Below are 17,365 nucleotides of genomic sequence, written 5' to 3'. Positions count from 1 at the left end.
TTCTGGACCAAGTCCTGCAGCTTTCTTGTTTTGTGTTATTTAGACAATCGATCCACACAGGAATACTTTCCTTTCACATTTCTTCTTCTATCCTCCTGCCTTCCAGGAGCTGCAGTCCTCCCTGGCGGCTCGCTCCGGGGACATCAACAACGTGGTGTTTGACATCCAGGTGTTCATCTCAGAGCGGGCACAGGACCTGGCCCCGGAGCAGAGCAGGCAGCTCCTGGGGCAGCTCCAGCAGCTGCAGAGGACCTTCCACAGGGCGGCGGGCCGAGCTCAGGCCTGGGCCGACGCCCTGTCCGCCCAGAGGGAGCGGGAGGAGGAGCGGCAGGAGAGGGCGAGAGAAGAGGAGGAAAAGGACAGAGAAAGGAAGAGTGCAAGGGAGAGAGAGGTTTGGAGAGAGACGAATGTTCATACCCAGAGCTCTGTCGTGCTGCTAACTGTCCTCATGCTTTCTGATAACAACATCAAACCGTAGAAGCCCAGTTTGTACCAGCTAACCTCCACCATCATTAGATCTTTTATCACACATCTGAGACTGGATGTAGCCCTGCTGCTGCCACCCTCACCTCTCCACCAACTCGTTAGCTGTGTGTTTGCTCCTCTGCATGCCTCTGTCATGTTTATTATTAACCTGTCTGCCTTGCCGTTCCAGATGCCACTGAAGAAATGGCTTGTCACCACGGTAACGGTTACAGAACTGATCTCAGAACAGCCTTGCTGGCTGCAGTGCTTAGCTGTTTTTCCTCGTCTCCTCTAAATGCTCAGGAGAACGAGGAAAAACAACAGATATTTGTTTGATTTCTCTCCGTATTGTTTGTTGATGTTTGAGTCAACGTTTCGATGTAGAGATTTTTATGTGTGTGTGTTTGTGTGTGTAAGTGTGATTTCTGGACACAATCTGCTCAAAGCTTGGCACACTGTACTCTATAAGAGTTTTATTTAGGTTTAAATGCCTTGTAGCGTGCTCGTATGGGAAGAATTATGAGAACTGGTGGAGAAAAGCTACCATATGTGACTGTTTATCTTCTCGTGATGCACTTCCTGTCAGGGATTCTCACATTTTCTGTCACTGTGTCTCTTTGGTGCCTTTCTTCCTTTTTCTAACAGGTGGTTCAACAGCAGAAAGCCGAGTGTTCTCAGAAACTAGAAGGTCTCAACATGTGGTTGGCCGGAGCTGCTAGTCTGCTAGCGAGTCAGAAAGCTGGAGCAGAGTCAGGTGACGTGAACATCCTGCAGGAGAAGCAGAAGAAACTGAAGGTATGAAACTACTGTGATATGAGATTCTTTTCAGTCTGGCCGGGGCTGTTCATGTGCCCTGGGTGATTCAGTCAGAAGTAGACGGCATGTAGCAGCCATCCAGATGCATCTTACCTCTCCAAAATGCAGTGCCAAGGAGAGGGATTCAGACCCAAGTACATGTGTTCATTATATGCATCCATGCTTGTGTCCTCGTGTTTAGATCTCAGCTGTTTGAAAAGAACACGAAGCTGAATAACAGTCAGCTGAGGAATGAAAAAGACATCTGAACTGGATTTAATCTTTGTTTTTTATTATTTATTAGTCGTATAGTTGTGGGAAAACTTCAATAATGAATACAAAAGTATACCTTTGTTCACTTTTATATTAAAAATACTGCTACCGTATATGTACAAAAGTTCAGTTTACTTTAAACTTTAAACCAATAAGCTGCTTCTTAACTATAGTATTCCCTTTATGCAGCTCCAGTTAAAATATTTGTCCTATATCTCAACATTAATACACACACACACACACACACATATATTTATATATATATATATGTGTATATATATATATATGTTTTGATCAAATTCAGTCAATATTGTCAGTATACAAGTATAATAAGATTTGAGGGGGTCAACCCCTTTAAGTGCAGACATAGTACATTATAATAAACTATAAACAGTATAAAATATGTATGGAATAACAGCAGTTTAAAATCACAGTATTCAGGAGGACAACAGACAGTGAAAGAATAATATTTTCTAACTATATATATATATATATACACACGTATGCATATATGACAGCCAGAGACTATAGCCAACCACTAAAAAAAAAAGCTCCCTTGTGCAGAGGTAGAGAATATTTAAGGGGTGGGAGGTGCTCAGTACATATTGTCTTCAGAGTTGTGATAGATTTAGGAAAGAACTGTTTTTAAATTAGTTTGTCCTGGCTTTAATGCACCTGTAGCACCTACTAGAGTGCAACAAGTATATGATGTGATTTGATCCTCGATGTTACGTGCGTTACTGAGGCAGCGGGTGGTGTAAATGTCCATCAGGGAGGGGTGATGACTTCCATCCCGTGACCTGTGGTTTGTTTATATATTCAGAGCCAGTGAGCAACAGACTTTAAGAAACCCGAATAAACACATGAAAGAATAAATGTTGGCATTAACTAATTGGTGTGTTGTTGCGATAATGAAGTGTTAATGTGCCCAGCCTTCATTTTGTAAAGAAATATTTTTCAGATTCTCTGGAGCTACGTTTGTTGCAGATAACTGCAAACATTAGAATCATGCAACAGATATGATGTGAGAGCATGAAATAAATGATTCATTATGTAAGACTTTCTGATGACAAAGACGAATGTCTGCTGCTTCACCAACAGGCCTTCTGTGCTGTGAAAATTGACCTTTTGTGACTTAATTTGATGCAGATCGTATGTCCTGACAGTCCAGTTCTGAAAAAAGGATTCCTGCTGCATTATTTCCAATAAACAGCTGAGTCTAATTATTTATGAGCTCTCTGTTTTTAAGCCAAGTTTGGATGTAAACAGTGATTTCAGAATATACTGCGCTTTTCTTTTCCTCTGAATTCATCCTCAACCCGTACGTAGAGCTGTCTACTTGTATCAGGTCACACAGGATTCATGTTTAAGCTCCAGGTCTGAACAGCCTCTTTAGTCTGTCAATAACACTAAACTTTGATTTGTTTTTATGTTAAAGAATAACATCTGAGTTCACTGTCTGCAGGAAATACAGAAGGAGCTGCAGAACAAAGCCGAGGGGATAGCCGAGGCCATCCGGTCAGTCGAGGAGTTTCTGGCTGAGCGAGGAGAAAGTCTGAGCCCAGAGGAGAAGGAGAACCTCCAGAGGGCGCTAACGAGGATGAAGGAGCAGTACAACGAGCTGACACATTCAGCAAATACATCAGTGTCAGAGCTCGATACGACCATCAGCACAACTGTACAGCAAAACACTCAGAGGGTGAGAAGATCACACACACACACACACACACGTTTTTAAAAGAAAATAGATTTCCCTCCATTGTTTTGTCTCTTCTGGTTTATTTCAGCTGCATTAAAGATGGTGATCAAATAAATAATTTATTTCCCTTCTTGTGCTTCCTGTCATCATTCCCACTCCGTTCTGGTCCTCTTCCTCCAGGCGAAGGCAGAGGAAGAGCTGCAGGAGACACAAACCCAGATAGACTCTCTTCTGAACCAGCTGACCTCCCTGAACCAGCCTGGCAGGAGCAGAGCTGGACCTGGACCAGGAGCCACTCAGGATGCAACTGATTCCCTTTACTCCCAGCCAGAGGGCGCTGTGATGTCACACACAGAGATGTTGCAGGTTAAAATCTTTTCATATTTTTCATTAAACACTTAGAACTTTACCAAGTTCTGACCTCTGACCTCTGATTTCTCCTACAGGCAGAGCTGCAGCAGCTCCAGGCTCAGCAGGCACAGTTACTGCAGATAAGCCAATCAGCTCGCTCCCTTTTGGACCAACCCGATTCAACGCTCCCCCCCGAAGAGAAACGGCGACTCCAAGCTGCCCTGGACGAGCTGCAGGCCCAGCACCAGGACCGGCTGCAGAGCTGCCAGGTACAGACACTATAAATAACCATCCAGGTGTATCAGACTCTAAATATTCACTGTTCTGTGAAGTATTTCTGCCATAACATTTATTGAAACTGATTGTTTTAGGACCGTCTGAGGAAGTCTGAGGCTCTGAAGGATGAGCTCACTAAATTCCTCCAGGAACACGGAGGGTTGGGTACCTGGCTGGAACAGAGTGAACAGGACCTCCGTTCTTTGGGAGAAGGAGAAACTGATGCACAAGGACTGAAGGAGAGGCTGGAGGAGCACAGAAAGGTAAGAAAAATACACAAGTTCATAACCACATGGATGGCTATCTGGGAAACAACTTCCTTCAGTAATAAAACGTAACTGAATCACAACAAGAGGAAACAGTTCCTCCTGTAACACCTGTAGGAGAGTAAGGACCTGCAGATGTAAACATTTTGCCACAGAGAAAGGAATTATTAGTTCTACATTCTTACATTCCTATCCAAAAAAAGCCGGAGAGCAACAGTGGAGCAGCTTAAACTCTGCACAGCTTCCCAGGATTGAGCGGGACATTCTGGGAAACGTCACGGAGCTGATGCTGGCTCTGTAAGTCCATGCTTCGGTTAACCTCTCAAGCCCCAATAATGAGGGTTAACATCTGGTTTGTTTTGTAAATATGTCTGGTATCCACTGAAAATCTAGAATCCCAGCTAAAAACTCATTAAAACCATTTCTATCAACACCAAACATAGTTAAAAGAGCAGGTAAACACAGTCAGCCACCTCTAAAGACACTTCCACTGAAAGTACAAATCTCTCAAAATCCAAATCTGTAAGTTTAATCATGTTCAGACCACGATAAACTCTGTCTTATCTTTACTGTCTGACCCTCCAAAGCTTAGATAAACCAGCATGAAACAGCATTTACTGAAGAAATCCATCTCCCAGCATCCTTTGAGAGCTTTTTCTTGTCCAAAATCACCATTTTCCGCTTGGTTACATGGATTGGTTGGACCCTCCCTACCTTTGGTGCTTGGTGAGATGGATGTAAACATGGTAACATCAGCATAAATCTACTGGATCGTACAGTTAAAATAAGGATAAATCAGCCGGTCGAAGCCGGAGTTACAAGACAGACCAGACAGACAGGAACTTTATACTGTGTATTTTTGGGCTCTAGTGGACTTTATTTAACAGTAGCTGAACAGGAAAGGGGGTCTGAGAGAGCGGGGAATGACCTGCATCAACGGGCCCGAGGCCAGGACTCCAAACTGGACCGACTACACGGAGGAGTTGTAGCCTCTGTAAGTGGGGCGGTCTCTCAACCAGTTCAGCTAAACACCACCCCGAATATACTGTAAATCTGTGTTTATACACTCATCATATGCACAGAACCACCTACTGAAGTTTTATTTTGTCCACTTTTTAACTCATTTAGGATAAAATTCTAATTTAGGATAAAAGTCATATCCTAAAAGTAAGAGTCCACTACAGAAGAAGAGCTGGAGATTTTTTTAAGGACGTTGAGACAGTTGTGTGTCCCAGATTCCTCATCAGATGACGAGGACCTCAATGAAAACCACCTTGTTATCTGTTTACTAAAACCTCTTTGTTCACTTCAGTTCTGTGAATTTTTGCAAAGATAATGTCCACATTTCTTTCTTATGTTTCATCCTCATTTACTTTACCACAGGGGCATCTGCGGTGCTTCCACCTCTGATGAAATCTCACCAGTGTTAGCTTTATTTTGATACCAACAATAACTCGTTCTTTTGGGGTAAGAACCCCAAAAGGACCCTTGGGGCTCCTCAGCTTGGTTTTTGCTGCTCTGGAATGAAGTTAATGGTCTGACAAATGTCATTCACCTCATTAAAGTGCAAATTAAAACCAAAAAGTTCTTAACAATTAACCATGTGACTTCACACAGTTTTATCTTCAACCCCCTGAAAAACTCAACTCAGCCAGTTTGGGAGAATTTTCTTAAGAGTCCCCTGATATCACAGCCTTTAAATGTTTACATTACACGTCTTTTCCCACACATTCCTGGAATTCCTGCTGGTCGCTTGATGATCATTCTGTTGCTCACATGCTGCATTCAAGAATGAAAGTGTTTGTGGCTGACATGTATTTTTGTAACCATTAAAAGTCATGCAGTGTTGATGTGAGTCTAATCTACAGCTGACCTGTAATTGTGTTTGTTCCTCCAGCTTGCAGAGGACGTAATCTGCCACAAGGCCGACCTGCGCTTTGTCTCCATCTCTGGTCAGAAGGTTCTGGACTCTGTTCAAGGAGCTTTGGAGCAGGTTGGTGGATCAGACCCAGCTCTGGACAGCACCAAACAGCTGGTAACTGACAAGCTGCAGGATGCTAACCACAGATACACCACCCTACACACCAAGGTAAAGGACACCAGGATAAATTCTGAAAACCTTTTAAAAAGTCTTCCCTTTTATAGAGATTAAAAGCATTGTTTATGTGCAGTCAACAGAGCTGGGCGGCCGTTTGTCTGGCCTGTTGGAGAGGTACCAGCAGTACCAGGATGAGGTTGTCTCCCTCCACTCCTGGCTCAGCACTCAGGAACAGAACCAGAGCATAGCCAAGTCCAGCGGGGACACAGACCCACAGAACCTACAGAACACTCTGCGACAAGTACAGGTAGAGCAGGCAGTATCAAACTTTTACATGAATGAACAAAACATGAGACATAATCCTGAACTGAGATGTATTTCATGTCTTCAGCTGCTTCAGGATGAGCTGGCAGAGCGCTCGGTGCAGCTGGAGAAGGTGAAGAGAGCTGGAAGAGACCTGGTCAGCACGGACGAGTCTCCTTCTCTGAAAGCCGTGGACATCCTCTGTGCAGCAGGTGACTTCATGCTCTGATCACAGAGCACATGACCTTCACAGGGACCCGTAGTTGTTTCAGTTCTCACAACTTGAATGTTTTTATTTAGATGGTTTGGAGAAGAGATTCGGCAGCCTCTCTGCGTCGGTGTCAGAACGGGCCGAACAGCTGCAGACAGCTTTGGCCCAATCTGTCAGCGTCCAGGAGGGTCTGAAGGGTCTGCTGAGCTGGCTGGACAAGCTGGTACCGAACCCTGGACCAGTTGAACCCACTGTGCAGGCTGTACAAGATGCTCTGACCCAGAACCAGGTGAGATCACGGAGAAAGTCAGCAGGGTTTAGTCCCCAATTACAGGAAGTCTGAATCAAGCCAGTTTTGGCTATTTTTGATCTGCCTATTTATGTATGTATGTATTTATGTAAAAGCTCAACCCTTTTAATCCCAGTCAGCATGCAGACATGATGTTTCCAGCCTCAGCTGTCAGATTATGAGGCTAAAGTGATGTAAAATGAATGTATCAATAGATTTAGCAGCATAAAGGCAGACCAAAAGAACAAACCAGAGTTTATTACAAGCCGAGAACTTTGTAGAAATAACACACAGATCAACAGTGACCAAGCCTTTTCTCATCTGCACATCATTCTCTCAAGTCTTGGCTTTCAGGAGAAACAATATTGACATAGAAACAGACAGAAATAAATCTTTCTGCTCACTTGTTGATCTTTGGCTGCTCCTGATTGGACATTACTGTCAATTTAAGCTCTCTGATTGGTGGAAAGTTTCACCTAAAGGGTCGGCTATCCATCCCAATTTACACCACAGAGTTACACACTACTGTTCCTGAGCTAAGTCATAGCGCTCGAGGGCGCCATGATCTGGGGAAGTTTAAAGAGTTGAAAAAAACATTTGATGCAGGTTTATAGTTAAAAACTTCACAGATAAAGATATTTAATTCTTTTTTCAGCACATTGTATCAGAAACTTGCAGACTATCTTACCGTCTTCTCCTCTCCTTCTCCAGAAACTGCGACAGGAGCTGCTGTCCAGGCAGGGCAGCGTGGAAGCGACACGAGACTCCATTTCCAAACTCCTCCAGAGTTCGGACGCCTCCACAGCCTCGGGCCTGCAGGGCAGCTTAGACCAGCTCACCCAGCGTTACGCTGCAGCACAGGCCAGCCAGGCTGAGAGGGAAGCTGAGCTCAAAGGGCTGCTGCCCAGACTGGAGAACCACGAGCGGCTTGGAACCGATCTTCAGGTCTTTACCCAGAGCCGACTGAAGGCTCTGTGTCCGGTGGGCCAGCCGGACCGCAGCGTGGATGACTACAGGCAGACCATCAAGGTTAGCAGAGTGATCCAACATTCAGTCCCTTCTTCAGCCTGGTTAGATTTAAGCACAATGATGGCTTTTTGTAACATTTTTCTCTGTTTTTCCCAGGAGATCCGATCAGAGTTGGAGCAGGAAGCGAACCAGCTGAAATCCTTCTGCAACCTCGGTACCGAGCTCAGCCAATCGAAAGCTTTCAGTAATGCTCAAAGCCTCCTGGTACACATGAAAGCTGTGACAGACGAGTTCAACAAACTGGAAGAAAATGTCAATGAAAGGTAAAAATATCAACAGATTAGTAGGATTTCCTCCCAAATGATCACAGTTCACTATAAAATAACAAGAGCGCCAAAAACAAGCTGTCAGTAGTCTGATAAATATGCATCTTACCAGGTGTCGGGTTTTTTCCAGTTAACATAAATCATCAAACTGTGGAAACTTTAACAAGATGTTTGATTTTTTTTCTCTAAAAAAAGTCTCCATAGAACAGACTGAGCTCCAGGCTTTTCTAAAACTTGTTTTCTAAATCTGTAGCTTTGGTTGCCATGCCAACCCTTTCTGACGTCATGTCGGCAGGGGCTGGGAATTTTTAACCGCCATCAGTCTCATGCATGTTCATTTATTGGATTATATTTTGTGAAGTGGTCATGTGAAATCAACAAAGCCTGTCCGAGGGATATTTTTAGATTCTTAACCAAAGAGAGCAGTTTATTTGGAAAATATTAATGTATTGATATGATGTCTGGATGTTACATGATGGACTGTACAATATATATATATATATATATATATATATATATATATATATATATATATATATATACAGTGTGAACATGGCTCATTGTCCGTCCTATAAACTGTCCGCTCGGATAACTTGCAGCCTCGAATCCCAAAGGAGAGTAAATAGCATGATAATGATACCGCTCCATGCCAGACGGCTTCTCAGGGCTGTTTTGTCTGCGGGCAGTCAGCAGTTTTCCAGCCACAGATCACATAGAAAGAGACGGAGGTCAAGGCCGTGTTGATGCTGCCTCCAGGCCCCAAATGTTTCATATCCACAGCTATTTTTCTTCTGTTTTTAAGGGAATATAGAGCAGAATTTATTGTCTTCACCTCCTCTTTCTGTTTTGCTTTTCCTCTTTCTTTCTTTGTTTCTGCTTCTCTTCCTCATCGTTGTCCCCATTCTCCTCCTCTGTTTCCACCCAGGTTTGCTGCTGTTCAGGCCTGCGAGCAGCAGCTGCTGCAGTTCCGCAGCCTCTCGGGTTCCCTGACCCGCTGGCTTCAGACGGTGCAGGACCAGCTGCCCTCCAAAGAGCCCAACCTCAACACCGAGGGCCTGCAGAGGAGGGTCCAGCAGCTCAAGGTGCGTCTGTCTGAAGAGTTAAACACACATATGAACAAAAAGCAAGGTGGCAGCGTAAAGAAGAAGATATTTAGGGACATTCTGCATCAGATTGGTGTCTTTTAAAGTAATTCAGTCAACTGTTTTGTGACTTCAGGACTTGCTTAATGACTGGGAGTCTCAGGGATCCAGGGTTCAAGATCTGAACAAGACGGGCTCTGAGCTGGAGACCCTCATCATCGACATCACTGCTCCGCAGACCAAAACCGGTAAGGATGGAAACACAGCCAAAAAGACCCTGATTCTGAGTGTTTTTCTTCATTAAATGGTAAATGGTCTGTATTTATATAGCAAGTGTTACTGTACTTAGAATTACCTCAAACCGCTTTACATTATACATCACAATTACACACATTCACACACTGATGGCAGAAGCTGCCATGCAAGGCGCTCAACCACAACCCATCAGGAGCAATTTGGAGTTCGGTATCATTCTCAGGGACACCTCAACATGAGCCGAGAATCAAACCGGCAACCTTCAGGTTACAAGACGACCACTTTACCCACCGAGCCACACCACCCCTTTGTTTGACTGTGTTTCTTTCTGGCACCTTTATCAGGACAGTTTTACCTTGTTGTTCCACCCATTTTGTGTTGCGCTCAGTCAGCTGTGTCTCTCCCTCAGGTGCCCCTCAGATCAACGGCTCCTCAGGTCCCAGCAGTGTGAACGGCATTCACACCTGTAAAGGTGAGCTCTCTCTCCACCTGTCTGTCCATCTCTGTACGCTACATAACACTCCCTATAGACATCAATGACACAAGCATGCTCAAAAGGCCCCGATATCTGTCTGTAATAACTCAGATACAGAGAGCAGAAAGGCAGAAAAAAAAAACCTATAGAATATGGAACTAAATGCTGTTTCTTGTCTGGTCAGTCTCGGCTTTCTACTCATGAAAATCATTTATCAGACTGGAGAAATCTTATGGATGATGCCTCCTGTAAAGACACTCTTCTCTGTTTGTTTTATTCAGACCTGACGGAGCTCCAGTTGACGGTGTCCGACGTGAACGGCCGATACGACATGGTGGGCCAAGAGTTAAAGGAGCGTCTGAGCCGCCAGCAGGCCTCGCTGGACCAGAGGCAGAAAGCCAGGCAGGGCACCGAGGAGCTGAAGACGTGGCTGAGTGACAGAGAAAAAAGCCTAAAACTGGGACAGACAGCCTCCCCCTCCAAGCCGGAAGTGATACACGCTCAGGCCCAAGAAAACAAGGTAAAAACACGTCTGTTGGCATCTTCTGACCTTAAAACCATCTGTTTTATGAAATGACTGCAATATATTGAAGTTACTGATTTCCATGAAGTAAATGGGTATTTTCTTTGTTTTTGTAGGCTCTGCTCTCAGAGCTGGCCGAGCACTCCGGGAAGGTGGAGGAGCTGAAGAATACGCTGAGGAAACTGATCGCTGACAACCCCGACTCTCCTGAGGCTGACACCTGGAGGCAGCAGCTGCAAGAGATAGGTATGAGCTGCAGGGCTGTTAAGCCTCCGGACATGTTTCACAGTGGGTTAGTGGTGGAACCAGTAGGCAGAACACGAGTTAGTTCAGGGAAAAATGTAATGAAGACTGTGTTGTGTCAAGACCTGAGGCGGTCACGTGGGGATACTGAGGAGAAACTAAAACATGACAATGGACATTCTTCATTCTTAAAAAAATAACCTGGAAGTATTCTGTAAAGGGGGACATGAGATACCTCGGTTCTGTATTTCACAACATGTTGGACCTTGTAGGAATAAGTACAAGAGGTGCACTGGCACCCAAACAGCTGGAAGGAACTTTCTGCTGCAGCTGGCAGAGGAAGGGAAGCAACCAGCATGGGAGATGGAACAACGAAGACTGCTGCACAGTCCAAAGGTGCAGCAGAGTCTTCAAAGGAAGCAGTACCAGGTGTAGAGAAGCTGGAAAAAAAAACAAAACCTCAGACACCTGCAGGACATGCTGCAGGTGTCTGAGTGGGAGTTGCGGCTAGACGTGATCTGAGCTAGCTGTGACAACCTCATAGTTGTATTAGCTTCATAGTCATGATGATATAAATTCTTCCCTTCAAATAACTCATGTTACTTGTGTTAAAATATCATGAACTGAGGTTTAAAATAGAGATCAAAGTGACCGTTTAATGTTAGGGAATTAGATGAAAGTGAAAGAAAGAAAGTGCCTTAAAGTCTTAGTAATGCCGAATAAGTGATCAATAATGTCCAGGGAGCGAGTTAGAAGCTGTTTATTCGCTCTCATACCTGATATTTTTACCAGAACCTTTTGTGAGTTAACCAAGACAGAAATATGTAACATGAAATCCAAGAAGGGGGCCTTTATATTTCATAATGCCTTTTCATTTCTGTGTGGACTGAGAACACACAGTTAAGTACTGCTGGATGCCCAGAACATGAGTCAGAGGAGGAGGAAGAGGATGTAGGAGCAGAGGAAGAAATAGTTTGTTTTTTTTTTGTTTTTTTTCTCCATCACTGATTCTGTATGAAATTTTGGAAACAGGGCAGAAAACATGTTGTTCCTGTTTGTGAGTTCTTCAGCAGGAGCAAACATGTTGAGCAGCATTTTCATTTTGGTTCTACAGCCATGCACTGGTTCATTTCTCCTCTTCATCTTTGATGATGACTCCCGGTTCATATGCTTCCCATGGACAGATCCTGTGTAGGCACAATGATTTCCACTGCTAGCCCAAGTATGTCCCACTAAATCCTGAAACTGCTGATAACGCCCACATTTTTGCCCGTTTGAGAAAAAAAAACATTATATGTTGAAAAAGCCTTTGTCGCTAAATGTTTTTTTAATTCTCACTTGCTTCATCAGGAGAAGCATCTGCAAAACGTTTTCTCAATTTATTGAGTTAAGAAGCACAAAATTCAGGAGTTATATTCAGTCTTAACTCATTAAAATCCTTAAATATTCACCTAAAATGGGTTTTTATGGAAAAAGACTTGTGGACCAGCTATTTTACCGAACTACTTCTACTGGACCCTTGATTCTGTAACAGGAGCGTTTCTGTCGCAGGATCGTCTGCTACTGGAGTACAGTATGGCTTGAAAGATGAATGGCATAGTCAGAATTAGGTGTTTACTGAATGTACAGCTATGATTGTAGCCTGGGATGGTAAACACCAATCACATCTCAAGAGTCTTAGCTTTCTAATGGTGTATAACTCAGTAACACACATATTTATTTATCACATCCCACTGCAGGACGTCTGGTACCAACAGGTTAATCAGTGTAATTTGACCTGAAGTGGGCTGGACCAGTAAAATAACACAATAACCTATAAATAACAAAAACTCCTAATTTCTCCCCTTTTTTAGTGCACAAAAGTACATTTACATTCACAAGATGTTCACAAGATGTTCACATTTAATACTTTACAACCTAAATTTTCAGTTAATCAGTTACATGTGCAAAACACAAAATCACCAAATTTTTAATCACCTAATCAATAACTTTTCAAGAGCTAGAAGTTATTTTAAATGTACAAATGTGTTCATTTCCACATCTGTGCAGTAATCCTGACCACCTGCATCAAATCAAAACAAAACAAACTTTAATTATAAAAACTTTTCATGCATAACTGCACAAAGCGCTTTACAAAATAAAAGAAAAAATGTTTTCCTGCTTTGGACATGTTTTATATTTAAATATAAAAAATGCAGCCTCCTGTCGACACCTTATGAATTACAGTTAATGTCTTCTATGTCATGTTCACAAATTCATCCCACAGGCCAGATAAGACCCTCTGCAGACCACTTTTGGCCCCTGGGCCATACCTCTGACACCCCTGTCATATATGGTCCTGCAGTTTCTTTTAATGAGTCAACTCGATGCTGTTCGGCTTCCTGTTTTCTCAGACAAACAAACCCCTCCTTGAAAGCAGATTCTCTCGTTGAGTCTCGGTTGCTGTAAATTTCTTTGCTTTAGTGTTTGCTCCTGATTTTATTTGGAACGATCTCTGTGATCTCTGTTTTCTGTGATTTCCTCAGATTCGCGCTGGCAAACGGCCAATCAGACGGCAGCCCAGAGACAGACTGAGCTGGAGACGTGTGCTGACAGGCTGGGCAGCTTTTCCTCGGCAGCCAATCAGCTGGGCCCGTGGCTGAGGGAGAAGGAGCTGATGATGAGCGTGCTGGGGCCCCTGAGCATCGACCCAAACATGCTCAACACACAGAAACAGCAAGTTCAGGTACGTAGCAGCTCATCGGAGACGGTTTTAGACCTCCGAGGTTTCCTGATTGCGTCGCTGAGCCTGCGTGCGTGTCTTCTGACCTGACAGTTCATGCTGCGTGAGTTCGAGACGCGGCGGCCGCAGTTTGACCAGCTGACCCAGTCGGCTGAGGGCATCCTCTCCCAGACTGGTGACTCCGCTCAGGACCCCAAAGACCTGGAGGAGGTCCGGACTGAACTGGGCTCCATCTCCCAGCAGTGGGAGGACCTCACAAACAGACTGACTCAGAGGTCAAACCACATCGATCAGGCCCAAGGAACCAGCGAACGGTACCAGGTAAAATAATTGTGCCAATGGTTAAATTCCTGTCCATCACAGCAAGGGTGGTAAAATCACAGAATCTTCCTCGTCTCCTCCTCAGGCGCTGCTCAGAGAGCTCTCCTCCAGTGTTTCTGCTCTGAGTGAGCGGTTAGACGCTCAGGCCTCGCTGAGCGCCCAGCCGGAGGCACTGAAACGGCGGCTGCAGGAAACCGGAGAGATCCGCTCAGAGCTGGAGCGAAGGCGGACCGAGCTGGCCGAGGCTGAGAAGCTCTGCCAGGAGCTGAGCGCCATCGTGGCCGAACCCTACCTGAAGGAGGAGCTGAGCAAACGACTGGAGAGCGTCAGTGCACCGCTCAGGAGTTTGGAGGAGCGAGCAGGTTTGTGGATCTGAGTTAAATAAACATGTTATTGCCCCAGTTTGATCATGATTTGTTTCCTTATGTAAAGAAAATACACCAAATCATTTAAAATAAATAAAGCAAATCCTCCTCAAGTCCTATTTATCCTTTCTGTTTGGAATAGTTTGCCAGAGTTTATGATCATAATCCTCTACTCTCTGCTACTCATTCCCTCAGCTGACGGCCTGTCTCAGCTCCAGGCCGCCCTGTCGTCCACCCAGCAGTTCCAGCAGATGTTTGAGGAGTTGCGCTCCTGGCTCGACAAGCAGGCAGATCCCAGGGAGTCTTCCACCGCCTCCCTGCCCTGTCAGCCGGAGGCGATCCGTGCCCTGCTGGCTCAGACCGATGAGCTCCAGCGTGGCATTGCCAGTCAGCGAGGTTCCTACGAGCTGATTCAGGCCGAGGGAGTGTCGCTGCTCGCCACTCTCCCAGCAGACGAGCGGGCATCTCTGCAGTCGCGTCTGGCCTTGTTGCGGCAGGACTGGGAGGGGCTGAACAACCGAATCTCAGACCGTGAGGGCAGACTGAAGAACACTCTGAGCAAAGCAGAAACTTACCAGCAGCACAAGGCGGAGCTGGCGCCGTGGTTAGCAGAGTGTGAAGAGAGGGATGGAGAAATCCATCCATTGCTGGACTCGTCTGCTCTGGATGAGGCCCTGCAGAAGGCTCGAGGTCTGTCCCTGGACCTGGAGAGACGACAACCCCTACTCGAAGCCTTCAATACTGCAGCTGATCAGCTGCTGGAGCAATGCTGCATCGGGGAGGAAGAGGTACGGGGAGGCATTTATTACTATAATAATGTGTTGGAGGAATTCTGTGTTAATGTGAGGTTTGTGATTATCTTTTTAAGGTTCGTGATGAGAAGGCCCAGCTGAACCGTCGGGTTGATGGGCTGAATGAGAGTCTCCTCAACCACACCTCTCAGCTGGAGGAGCTGAGCAGCCGCCTGAAGGAGTTTGAAGAAGGCAGACAGGCTGTAGAGAGGAGGCTGGAAGCTGCCAAGCACCAGATTGAAGTCCAGGAGGCTCTTGGACCTCAGGTGTGGACATCTGCCAGTCAGAAGGCGTTACATGCAATTCTGAGTGGTTTTTTCTTTCTACACGGCCCGTTTGGTTGGACCGTCTTTAGCTTTGATTACAGCAGCATTCACTGTGTCATTGTTTTGAAAAGCCATTCATTTTCAATTTTCAGAGTCCAGTCTTTATGCTCCCTAGCAAACTGAAGCCTTTATAATCATTTAGCCTCACTGATTAGTGGTTTTCTTATGGCCACACAGCTGCTCAGTTTCAATCCTTCGAGGTCTCTTTACATTGTTCATGTGGAAATCTTCTTACTGTTGTTCACCAAACGTTTAACTGGTCTTCGATCATCATCACGCAACACATTTCTTCCTGGAAGACGATGGTTCCCCACTATCCTTTCAGTTTTTAATAATCTGTTTACAGTTCATAACCCAATTTTAGTAGTTTCTGTATCTCCTCAGAGGTTTTCTTTGCTGGATTCCAATAATCTGACCTTTCTGAAACAGATCAACAAATATAACAAATAACAAACAAACAAATTATAACTTGAAACATCATCATCCATGCAGTAATTATCCAGCGGGAGGCTGTTGGCTTAGTTAAAACCAGGTGGTGACTTGTTAGTTTGGGACTGGGAGTGTATTTATTACCTTTTAGTGGAGGGACAAACAAATCAGCAACCGCATGAAAACATCTGCTGCACCTTCCATGTGCTCCTCTCCTGTTCAGGCATGCAGCGCTAAAAGCTTGGAGAGGTTGAGAAGTCAGCAGGAGAGTTTGAGGTCGCTGCAGCCTCAGGTGGTCTACCTCAGAGACCTGGCCCAGGGCCTGGTACAGGACGCCCCCCAGACACCAGGAGGCGGCTCGGAGGGCGCACAGAGACTTCAGGACCAGGCCAAAGATACAGAGAAGGAATATCAGGACGTCACTGACAAGGTGAGAACAGAGAAATTATGTCCTGGGTTTCCTCAATAAACTCAACCCACTTGATTCAGTTTGTGCCATCTAAAAATGAATTCAGGGACTTCTCAGAAAGTATTTTATTTCCTAAAGAATGGTACAATTTATTTAAGCTGTTTTTGAGAAAATATCGAGAGATGTTTCACAAACACCCACAACGTTTCTGGTGGACTTTCTGGAGAGTAAAACATCCAGACAATCACAGCGAGACAGCATGTGGATGCAGCGGTTACTGTAACATTATCCTGTCCTGCTAAGCTGTGTGTTGCTCTCCACTCACTCACTGTTGTCTTAGTTTCATTCTGACTCGTGGTTTAAGGTAAACACAACTACCAGTCCTAGAGCTTTGATGTGGGCGATAAGAACCAAATATTATATCTCGATATTTTTTACCTGAATCACGATAAACAATATATTTCTCCACATAGATTTTTTTTGTCAAGTAACCAAAGAGACGGCTCCAATTTACAGCCTTCAGTGCTAAAAACACTTTTATTAAGGTTCAGCAGCACATGTTAAAACAGCTGACTGAAATTAAAGTACCTTCATATTAAATTAAATGCTCCTAAAACAAAATAAATTAAAAATACTTTTCAATGACCGTAATAAAAATACAGCTGTGCAAAATGCAAAAGAAAAGATGCTTTTAACTCAAAACAAGCTATCTCGATATAAACGATATTCCCTCCTTCTATATTGCGTCTGATAAAGTCTCGATATATTTGAAAATCTCAATATATTGCCCAGCCCTACATTGAAGCATCCTTTATAGTATTTAGATCATTCTAGCAGTTCTAATCATGGCTGCTGCTTCTTGTTTTTACAAAAATTCTTCAGTTTACAGTCTGAAAACTAGATAAAATAAAAATGCGTATACAGTAAACTAACTTTTTAACAGTTCTTTCCGGAAACAAGGAGCTGGCTCCTGCTTTGAAATACTTGATGTACGTTTATTCTGATTATCTCTGCAGTGTTGTGATGATTCAGACGAGACGTTTTTCCAGCTTTGTGTCAGAACTCAAACTTTATTTGACCCACATGTTGAAGTAGAACAGATGCGGCAAACAGCTGCACAAGATGAACAGAGTGACCAAAGTTATGAATCAATGGAAGCTCAA

General features: G+C 44.4%; 1 protein-coding gene across 4 annotated transcripts in view; it reads left to right on the top strand.

Annotated features, from left to right (window-relative positions):
* The window catches only part of macf1a (microtubule actin crosslinking factor 1a), a 225,173-nt gene that overhangs the window by 146,472 nt on the left and 61,336 nt on the right, over positions 1-17,365 (top strand). For all 4 annotated transcript variants that reach the window (XM_042011770.1, XM_042011769.1, XM_042011771.1 and 1 more), the window contains 22 exons: positions 1,111-1,260; positions 2,999-3,232; positions 3,413-3,598; positions 3,679-3,852; positions 3,955-4,122; positions 6,023-6,214; positions 6,297-6,470; positions 6,555-6,678; positions 6,767-6,966; positions 7,678-7,995; positions 8,092-8,258; positions 9,187-9,343; positions 9,480-9,591; positions 10,008-10,070; positions 10,355-10,593; positions 10,713-10,842; positions 13,365-13,564; positions 13,655-13,882; positions 13,968-14,244; positions 14,443-15,035; positions 15,116-15,304; positions 16,017-16,223. In XM_042011770.1, the coding sequence (XP_041867704.1) occupies positions 1,111-1,260; positions 2,999-3,232; positions 3,413-3,598; positions 3,679-3,852; positions 3,955-4,122; positions 6,023-6,214; positions 6,297-6,470; positions 6,555-6,678; positions 6,767-6,966; positions 7,678-7,995; positions 8,092-8,258; positions 9,187-9,343; positions 9,480-9,591; positions 10,008-10,070; positions 10,355-10,593; positions 10,713-10,842; positions 13,365-13,564; positions 13,655-13,882; positions 13,968-14,244; positions 14,443-15,035; positions 15,116-15,304; positions 16,017-16,223 (4,482 nt within the window). The remainder of the gene's footprint in view (positions 1-1,110; positions 1,261-2,998; positions 3,233-3,412; positions 3,599-3,678; positions 3,853-3,954; positions 4,123-6,022; positions 6,215-6,296; positions 6,471-6,554; positions 6,679-6,766; positions 6,967-7,677; positions 7,996-8,091; positions 8,259-9,186; positions 9,344-9,479; positions 9,592-10,007; positions 10,071-10,354; positions 10,594-10,712; positions 10,843-13,364; positions 13,565-13,654; positions 13,883-13,967; positions 14,245-14,442; positions 15,036-15,115; positions 15,305-16,016; positions 16,224-17,365) is intronic.

The sequence above is a fragment of the Melanotaenia boesemani genome, chromosome 17 (assembly GCF_017639745.1).
Source record: "Melanotaenia boesemani isolate fMelBoe1 chromosome 17, fMelBoe1.pri, whole genome shotgun sequence".
Lineage (NCBI taxonomy): Eukaryota > Metazoa > Chordata > Actinopteri > Atheriniformes > Melanotaeniidae > Melanotaenia > Melanotaenia boesemani.
This window is presented reverse-complemented; position numbering and strand designations above follow the sequence as displayed.